Source organism: Typha angustifolia, chromosome 15 (genome assembly GCF_048772165.1).
Source record: "Typha angustifolia cultivar Huaian chromosome 15, ASM4877216v1, whole genome shotgun sequence".
In the NCBI taxonomy this organism is placed as follows: domain Eukaryota; kingdom Viridiplantae; phylum Streptophyta; class Magnoliopsida; order Poales; family Typhaceae; genus Typha; species Typha angustifolia.
The window spans coordinates 14107241-14118057 of NC_133253.1; the positions used below are offsets into that span (position 1 = coordinate 14107241).

A 10817-nucleotide genomic window follows, 5' to 3' on the forward strand; every position below is an offset into this window, starting at 1 on the left:
GAAGCATATCCTCTAAGGCCTAAATGATGCACTCTGACTACCTTTTAATGTAAAGGTGGTATGATCTCTTGTACTACAACCTAGTTCCAAATGACTCGTGCAAATGATGTCAAAATTGAGAGAAAAGTTTCGAATCTTGGTCGGAGATAATAGAAACTAGAACTCAATAACGAGCAAAGATCACGTCTCCGAACTGGAGTGCAACTTGCTAATTGAGTTCGTGACGTTGACTGGTATAAAGTGTGCTGAATTGGTTAGAATCCTTACTCCATTTGGTCTGGGGCAAGCCAATAACAAAGTGTATCATAATGTGCTCCCATTTCCACTCAGGTTAGACAATTAGCAACAAACTTTGCAATATTCTTCTTCAAACTCAACCACTAAAAATGTCTTTGCAAGTCATGGTAGATTTTGGTCTCACCTGGTTGTAGAGTGGAAGCGGACTGATGAACTTCTGCCAAAATTTTCCCCTGTAACCCCTCGACCTCAAGCACACACATTATCTTTCTCCATATCTTAATGCCATGGAAGAGTCCAAACTAAAATTTGTCTTCTTGCACTCCGTACATGTTGGATGATCTGGAGAAAAGCAAGGTCGCTACACTATGCTGCCTTGATCCTATCTAGAGAGGTACATTTTTGGCAATCAACTAGGCGACCAGACTCCTCCATCCCCTCTGAGCTAGTATCAAAGTGTTGAGCCACTGCAAGCAGTGATTAGGTAGGCTAGACTGCCAATGAATTTTCTACTCAACGCATCGGCCATGATATTAGCGTTCCCTGTGTGATAGTTAATGATGCAATCACAGTTGTTTACCAGCTCTAACTACCGACAATGATGATGATTTGGGTCTTTGTGGATGAATAAATACTTGTGGCTCTTATGATTTGAACAAATTTCAGATTTCTCCCCAAAGAGATGGTATTGCCAAATCTTGAGATCACAAATGATAGCAACCAACTCCAAGTCGTGAGTTAGGTAGTTCTCATAGTTCCTTAGTTGTCATGAAACATATGCCACTACCAATTTGTCTTGCATCAACACACATCCCAAACTGCGGATGGATGCATCATAGTATACTTGAAACTAGGCTTCACTCCTAGACACTATGAGAATTAGGGTAGCAATCAACCAATGCTTCAACTCCTAGAAGCTCTCCTCGCACTCTTGGTCCTACTCAAACCACTAGTTCTTACAAGTAAGCTCAGAAAGAGGGATGAGAATTTTTTAAAATCCTTAAACAAACTTCCAATAATAGCACGCTAAAGCATGGAAACTCTAGACCTCTACAAAATTAGTTGGCCGCTTCCACTCCATAACTACTGTGATCTTTGATTGGTCCATAGAAGCCATCTCTTGAGACAACATGGCCTAGAAAAACCACCTCCTAGAACCCAAACTCTCATGTCGAGAATTGAACAAAAAGACATTATTCTCTCAAGGTCTACAAGATCAACCAAAGATGTTGCTCATGCACATGCTCACCGGAAGTATAAACCAAAATATCATTAATAAACACCACCACAAAATGGTTAAAGCAAGAGTAAGAAACCCTACTCATTAGGTCTATGAAAATAGACGGCAGATTGGTCAATCCAAAAGGCATCATCAAGAACTCAAAGTGATCATGATGGATTGGAACATTGCTTTGGCACATCCTCCTCTTTGATTCAATTTGATGATAGCCCATTCTTAGATCGATTTTGAAGAACACTTGGGCTCCACGAAGCTATCAAAAATGTTCTCGATATATTGTAAAGGATAGATGTTCTTCATAGTCACTCGATTCAACTCCTAGAAGTTGATGCATAAGTGTAAGGAGGTAGCCCATCAATGTCATATGGGTGCCATCTAATAGGGTGCCTTCAAAACAAGTCTCACCCTGGGGATTAAGGTAATAACAAACTCGACTCTTCGAACAGGGTAGCCTATCCATGTCTTATGGGAAACATCAAGGAACTCACAAACAACAACATTGGCCAAGGCAAAGGGCATCTTTGGTACAACTAATATGTTTGCAACGAGGCAAAAGAAATTTTTTTGCACCAGCTATCAGGTATGAAAAGTGGAAGAGATACGAGACAAGAAGCCTAGATGAGTCTTTCAAATTTGGCATTCTGTTCCATCACTAACTATAGTACCACCTCCTTCTAGCGACAAACAATGCTATCATGATATGACACTAGCCAATCCATTCCTCAGATTTAATATTAAAGTTGTGCATCTCTAAAGGTAGGAGATCCACTAGCCCACTTACTGAATCCAATGATGCAAGAATGAAAGATAACCTCATATGCATCCTCTAAAAGCGTAGATATCAAGAGAGGCTCATCAAGGAACTCAATAGGGCGGTTAACATGAGAAATAATAAAAAGAAAATATCAAAGTGTGTGGCCTCCGAATCAAATAAAATTTTAGCGGCTGAGAAAATAAGGTCATACTACATATCACTACCTTATTAGAGGCCAAAGCATCATCCTTAGTTATCGCAAACATTTGACCAATATGGGGACCACTATCTAATCTAGTTGATCCTTGACCACAGCTCTTGGGAGAAGGAACCTAAGAAGTTCCCAAGCACCAAGAAAGCTAAGGGTGGGACAAGAGTAGCAAACAACATAGGGCAGTGATTATGAAGATGACTCAATTGGCCACACTAGTAAAAGTAGTTAGATAATACAGTTGAGGGCAGTCCCTTGCCATATGGTCATCCTAACTACAATCATAGCATTCTAGTTCTCAAAAGGTCTAGGTATGCCTCAAGACCTAGCAATCACCTTGAGAGGCTCCTAATTGCCTCCAAGACTAAGGCCTCTTGAACTATGAGACTAGAGCTAACAAGGGCTGATTCAAAAGTAGTGTTGCTTGAGTAGGGATGAATAGCTAGCCTCGACTAAAACGAGGGGCCACCCACCCTGAGCTCACACCAGAATGACGTCCAACTCTACTGCGGCCTTGTCGATGACCAAATCTCGCATTATCATGATTTAGTGACCTCTACTTCAAAATACCTACCTCTATGAGCAATGCTCATTCCATGATCATGACGTAGTGGGCTCAAAATAGCTGATCGCTTCTTACTGTCGAGTCTCAAACCCTAATAAAAGTGCTCTGCTCTAATCTCATCATTTGGGACCAAGTATGCGACGAAATAAGAAATGGCATTGAAGGTTGTCTCATATTGTTCCATAGTCATATCTCCCTGCTTTAGCTAAGAGAAATCAGTCTACAACTTGCTCCTCACAGTCTTAGGAAAATACTTTTAATATTAAAGTCCTTTGTCAACATGGTCCAAGTAATCGTCTCACATTCAGGTTGTCATTCGAATCAACTCAGTGTCGCCTATCACCACTACTCGACATCATCTCAAAGTAAGAAGGTGAAAAAGGTGAAAAGATGGCGCTCAAGACACTCAAGGATATCTAAGATCTTTATGTTGCCAGTTAACTATCTGTTGGGTTTGAAAGGTACAATGGCACCATTGAATAAGGGAGGGTTTAGCTGTATGAACTAATTCAGTAGTATCCTTACTCCATTGCTAGTGAGATGGCTAGGTGCCTCATTAGTGCATGATAAGGTTGTGGAGACATGGAGAACCTCCTCAATGAGTTGCTCTTGTCGTTGGAATAGGCATGCAAAAGTCTCTATGTTGATCACTAGCACGTCTATATTGGGATTTCCCACAAGAGTCAATGCTCCCTCCAAAATAGTGGCTCGATGATGATGGCGCACATCCTAGATAGTGAAAGACAACATCCTAACTTATTCATCTAGAAGTTGGTGCCTTATTAACATTATCATGATTGGTATTCTACATCAGAATATATAGCAATAGATAGACTTGCTGAAGTTTGGTAACTAAGCTCTGATTATATCTTGAAACCTTCCCAACCCGCCATATGCCTCATAGATGAGGTTCACATGGATGCTAGAAGAGCTAGCAACATACAATCAATACTAGATAAGACTAGAATATTAGAAATAAAATAGAGGCTCACAAGCCGCAACAGATTCATCCATAATATAGTAATATAGGTAGAGTTATCAAATATAAGAATACATGTCAAAAGAAAGATATAATAAAGAAAAAATATAGAGTTCTTTACAAAATATACATAATAAGAAAGTTTGGCCTAATGCCCTACTAAGTGAAACTATTACGGGCTCCCATCACATTAACAGTTAATATATAATATATATGTCAAATATAGATTACCCTAACACTTAGAAAGTTGCATTATCACTTGCAGAATAATAAGGACATGAGTACACCTAACATGGAAAGTTTAGGAATATCTAGATAGCTAACCATTATAATAGAAAATAAGTCATTCACATAAATGTATTAGTTAGCACAACCCAACTCGATTCATGATAACTCTATTCACCCCCACTGAAACTACTTACCATGTTTGGCACTGGGCCCACAAGCTATCACTCATACTCATCCAATATATTTTCGCCCAAAGAATGGTAGACTCTAATAGTAGAATTGTCTACCCATTATCGGGCAAATAATTTGCTGATTATTTGCATTCATAGATGAAGAATCTCAACCGTAAGCCTATCACCATGAGTTGGTATCATGCCTCAATGCTACTCACCCGAGCCCTCGACTTAACATTATCACATTGCCTATGCAAAATTCTTGACCTACTGCTTAAAGACACCCTCACCTTGTGTCATCGAGTATTGTTAGATCTATGTCACCTCGGCCTTTAATCTCTAACTTAAATATCCTAAAAAGTTTGACTCTTGTTAATCGATAATATAATCGCCCATCACTCAGCGAATAGCATGCCGGATTGTACTAATATATCTATAGACTGAGATCTTAAGTATAGGCCCTAATATATAATAATATAATAACCCGCTTATTATCCTAGCTAGTGAGGTGTTGGATATTGCCGAAACATATAAATTACCTATTTGTAGTAGTATATGTATGCTAGTGACATGATATTATGTATCAAAAATAAGCATAGAGGAAACATCATCATCATAGAGTAATATGTATTATCATAAAAAAAAAGCATGCTAATTGATATGCATAGCAAACATGGTAAAAGTAATCATATCAACCACTAGGTTAAATCAGCATGTGTAACTATAATGTTTGGGCAATCAAATATGTAACTATTCTCAAGTATAGCCTAGCACATGCATATATTAAGAAAATAACAAGAAAAGGACTTGATCTGAAATAGGTTGACTCTAGGGTTCACAATGGTCTCAAAAAGGTTTGTGACAAAGATGCAGGGTTAATAACATATTCAGCATTAAAAAAAATGAAAATAGATTAAAATCATCCCTGATGATCTAAAGCAACCCAAGAAAGGCTTAGGCCAGGGCTCAAGCTGGCCAACAAGGGCTTGGGCTAGCCAACCAACAACCCCGCCCCTCACTAGGCTCAAGCTAGCTAGCCCATAACCCAAATGAGCTTAGGCCAACTAACCCCAACCCAGCCAGAAGGCATGGCACCCAACAATCCTAACCCAAGTGGCTCGAGCTTACCTAACCCCACACTCATGAGGAGGAAATAAGAATTCTCTCCTCCCTCTCACTACTCTCACCCACATTGAGAGGGGAATGACATCGTTGATCCCTTATCACCCACCAACCAAGGGACAACGACCGAGGGTCCACCAAGGAAGGTGACCATGGTTCGCCAAGGGCATAATAATCACGCCATGATAGTCTATGGGGAAAGAAATGAGGTGGTGGAGGCTGAGATGGCCTTGACAATGGGAAAGGGTTAAATGCCACGATGAGGTACCGAGTAGGGGCAGCAGATGCTAAGGAAGTTGTGTTGTAGGGTGGCGCGACTTGTCGATGGCCACGATGAGATCTCAAACAGTCCAACAGGCGTTGAGTAGGGCACCCACCATTGAGGCCAACTGAGCCTCGTCGAAGGTGGGGGAGGGGTACATGTTGTAGTCCATTGCCTAGGGACACTCATTGACCTCAAGGGTCGTCGTTCTAGTCACCACCAATTGACGAGAAAGCCATCACATACTCACTAGTGATGGACGATTGCAACACACCCATGCAAGGCTACAACTAGAATAAGAGGGAAATGGAAGAGAAATCTCACCAAGAGGAGAGTCATGAAGTCACTGGTGAGAGGAGTAGAGTGGCGTTGGCTCTCACTATGGCATGACAAACTAAAAATTAAGGGAGGTGCAAACTCAATGGAAATTTCTAATCAAGAAATAGGGAATTAGACAAGGAAAAGAAAAGGGTGGGCTTGCTACCAGAAGTCAGCCACCCTACACTCATGCTGTCGGTGACATGTGGAGGAGGCTATCAGTTTTGCGGTCAATAGAAGATAAGATCCTTAGACAAGCATGTAAGGAAGGGTAGCACATGCTGTGCATCGACAAACCTCTTTTATTTATTTATTTATTTTTATTTGTAGGTGTTACAATAATAGTGAGAGATCATACAACAATAAATTATCATGGTCTGTCAAACTAAATAACCACTTTAAACCAATTTTGCATGTGTAATATGCGCATACTTTACGTTTGAACCATCACTCATAGACACCTCGTCTTTTTCTTCATCATTAACTTCACTCTCTTCATCATCCATTAATTCTATAATATCTCATCAATATTTAATGAGACATTCAAGTAACAAATGTATTTTTAGTGAAAATCACCCTTCTCTTTGTTTTTATGCAAAAAATTCTTATTGGCACAGTAACCCCCTCCGGAACTTGATAATTACACATCTCTGTGGTATATGTGGATAACCTTTGCGTGTAACTTCTTAAGGGTAAAGATGCAAATAAGATTTTCTTGAGTTTATATAAGCCGAAAAGAAGTTTCCAACATTGAGTTACAGAATAACTTTGCATCCAATTGTCCACAAGCATTATTAACAACTATTTAACTTTCTCCACATTCATTCAACGAATTTAGCAATTTTAGTGAGATAATATATAAATCAAGTTATTCTGTTCTGCTTTCATCCACCTTAGTCCTTGTTTCCATCTACTAACTGTAGCCATTTAGTCAACATGTTTACAATGTGCAACATTGTCCCTACCTCCAAACCATCCCTTTCAACCATCAACGCCCCACTTCCACCACTAATATTATGGATTATACATGTTCTTCTCCTGTTCTCTTCTTGGTAAAGAGTTGTTGTTAGAAATAATAGCTTATCTTTCATTGACAATGGTTGCTTACTGATCAATATTGGAATTACTTCAAGATAATATTTATCACATGATCCAACGACTAAATCATGATTGAACATGAATAGCGCATGCATGGGACAACTCTATTCAACTTAATCATCTTAGTTTGTCAAGCCAGTTTACACAATCTTCCAAGTTAAATCAAGGGAATTTGATCATTCTCAAAACAGGATATACACGAGGAGCCTGGTAGATTAGAGCAGGTGCGATCATGACCATGAGATGTGCGCCAACACCGAATACTTATCTAAGTTGTCCTCCATTTTGTATTATAAGAAATAGAGGGAGCATCCTTTTGCGCTTGTTAAAGAGGGCCTCATCAAGTTTACAAAATGAAAAAGGAAAGAGAATGGGAATGAATGACTCCATATGATGTTGATTGCAGGATAGAATGTCCACCTAGCATTTCTTTTATAGGACTTTAGTTTTAGCATCTACGTCATCATATCTTATAAAAACTAGAAAGGCTGCAGCTAGATCTCGTTACAGTTTATAGATAGTTTCATCAAAAGGTCGATCGGATAGAACAATTCACTTCTCTTCAAGAATAGAAAATTGTAAAATAAACAACAGTCGCTCGAATTCAAGAGAAATCGTTGAGTCGATCATCTGGAATGTTGCGGATTAAGAAATATCTCTTCATATCGATGAGAATCACATCCGACGTTTACTCCAACACCAAAATTAATACTAATTTAAGCAGAAAATAAAGAAGGAATCAGTACATAAAATGGGGCCCAAATTAATTTTTATAGCATGAATAAGCTGGCTCAGGTTATTTCCTTCGCCTGTCTGCTCTCACTTTCTCATGCAAGCGAATAATATCTTATTATAGTTTTATACCCCAGATTTGGCCAATATTAATAGCCAACTTGCCCCAGTACTGCTTGCAATCACCATCTTGACCCCCACCAACCCTTCTCCTGCTTATAAGGAGCCACCCCATTGCATGTCTCCTCCACAACCCAAATATCAGCTACTCATAACCTGCAACCCTCCGCTACTCCTCCATTAACCTGCAGTCCTAAGAAATGGCGTCGGGATCCGTGTCACGAAGCTCGTGGACGGAGAGGCAGAACAAGCTGTTCGAGAGGGCCCTGGCGGTCTACGACAAGGACACCCCGGACCGGTGGCAGAATGTGGCACGCGCCGTCGGTGGGAAGTCGGTGGAGGAGGTCAAGCAGCACTACCAGGAGCTCATCCAGGACCTCAACCACATCGAGTCGGCCGGCCGCGGCCACTATCGCTCTAATGGCAACTCCTCCGCCACCAACTGAGGCGGCGTTCTCCGCCCCCGATAAAGAGGTTTCTTGATTATCTCTCACTCTCTCTATTGTTGTTGAAGTTATGTATGACTCTTATCACCCTAACACTAGTAAGCAAATGGTCGTTCTTCTTCTTCTTCTTCTTCTTCTTCTTTCTTCTTTGTATCCTGGCTGGCTTGAAGTTGATTGGTCCGTAGAAACATATTCTTGCCACTAACTCAACCCACCAATCTCACGTGAGATTTGATCCACATATACGGCTTCATGTGCCACTCCATGAGTCGGCATCGGATTGTATAGAGCATTTGTGGAGGAACTTGCTGCAGTCGGTTACATGGCGCCTCATAATTGGCTGCGGACGGTTGCAATGTGACCGAGGGCAGAGCCATGTATACCCAATGGGGAGCCATCCCCCCTGATTTGGAAACTTTGCTTATTTAATATATTTTTAATAAATTTAATAAATATCATTAGTTGGCGGCCCTTAAATCTAAAATATTCTTTTATATACTCATATTGTTTCCAGATAAATACATTTTAGTATTAGATTACCGTCTATAAATTAATTAAAATTTCTGGCTCGATCGTTACTGGATTATAAAAGGGACGGAGGTTAATTTAGGAAAATACATGATTATATTATATTTTGGAGAGCCCCACTGCAGTCGATTGCCTGCACCCATAATTGCAGGAATTTCCTGCTGTCTTGGAGTATGATTGCATGGAGAGTTGCCTAAGTAGCTGGACCTCCTAATTAACCACGTCAGCTTTATCGTACATATGGATTAGCACTACAGGATAATCCACGTCGGCCAAACTCTTAGTAGGACAGTATCTTTACATATAATAATATAATAATGAAACTTTCTTTCAAACTTTTGCAGGCCAATGTACTCTGAAGTTATAGTGGGTGGGGAGTGTCCTATGTATCCAACTCTCTATGTGCTGATAGATAGATGCAGAGCAAAGAAAGCAAGATTGTGTATCTACTACTCTAAGAAAGATAAATTAGTAGAAACTTAGTTTGAGTTTGCCAATATTTAGATAATATATATGTGTGTGTGCTGTTCTCCCTAGCTGGCTCTTGTGTATATTATATATTAAGCAGACTGCCAAGTGTGCAAACTCTCTGTTTCTCTATGGAACTTACTTCTAAATAAAATAAACTGTTTGGACCCATGCAATCTTATTCATCAGCTTTGGAAATATAATACTCCAATGAGTCAGTCCAAAGTTACATTCTTGTAAGACCTGATTGCTAAGCTAACGAGCATATGAGCTGCTAGAATATTGTTGCTTCGACTTTGTATAATATGGCTCGCTATTAGGGAGCAAATTGACCTACATCTTACATTCTAATATGAAGGTTCTGCCTCCCAGCCTGCCAAATTAGCAAGAAGAAATACTTTTTTTCACATTGATAGACGAGTATATATATATATACATTATATGAGGTAGTTGTACCCCAGATACAATTTAAAGATAAATAAATATACATATATATTTATAGGAAATGTTGGATCCACCAATCGGATTAGGCAACCCGATCCTCGTAGAAATGTGACCCCATGGTTAAATATGTGGTAGGGCTAACATCAGCCTTGCTAAGGCCATTGTGAGGCATATTGATAACCTGGTCTTTAGAGCCAAAGCCAAGCTTGATGATGGTCAGAAGAGGGCTACCTTGTCCAAAGTTGGTCGCACCATCTTGATTCATTCTATTATTCTTATTCTTCCTTCCTATGCTATGTCGTCCTGTTCGGTGCCTCTTTCTATGGTGGATAGGGTGGACAACATGGCAATATCTTTCCTCTAGGAAAAAGGGATTTTGGGTTATGGTAGTAAAAGAATGACTAATTTGTAAAGGTACTTATGTAACACAATGTATAATTACTAAATTTACTCTTTTAAATAGTCAAAATATCTACTTTGGAGAGGTAATAAGGTAACTTTAGTTTAACTCTTTTGTCTACAAATAGAGAATAATCTCTTCTAAATTCATCACATATTCTCATTCTCTCTCTTAATCTCACAAGTTTTTTTTTCCCAAATTGAAGGCATAAAAATTTTGACGTAAAATTAGCAAATTGATCTAAGTCAATCAAGTGTCAATTTAAAACAAAAAAGCAAGCTCTATAATCTGCCCCCCTTATTCTTTTGCTATGTTTTTCTCTATATATTATTATTATAAATTATGTTTGATTTTTTTTCTCTATATATGGAATTTTTGATACTCATATAAAACCACAACATGAAACACCCATCCTAATCATAGTGAAGTATCTTCATTTATGGTGCTTCCTCTTATAGGCTTAGAATTGCTTGTAAGCCACAATAACGCTCA

At 39.3% G+C, this 10817-nt stretch overlaps 1 protein-coding gene across 1 annotated transcript; it reads left to right on the forward strand.

Moving 5' to 3' along the window:
* The first annotated feature begins 8146 nt into the window (after positions 1–8146).
* Positions 8147–9644, forward strand: LOC140779113 (protein RADIALIS-like 3). Its single transcript, XM_073124085.1, has 2 exons — positions 8147–8513; positions 9358–9644. Exon 1 carries the CDS (start codon positions 8240–8242, stop codon positions 8483–8485), a length of 246 nt encoding a protein of 81 aa, XP_072980186.1. The 5' UTR covers positions 8147–8239; the 3' UTR covers positions 8486–8513; positions 9358–9644.
* The last annotated feature ends 1173 nt before the right edge of the window (positions 9645–10817 follow it).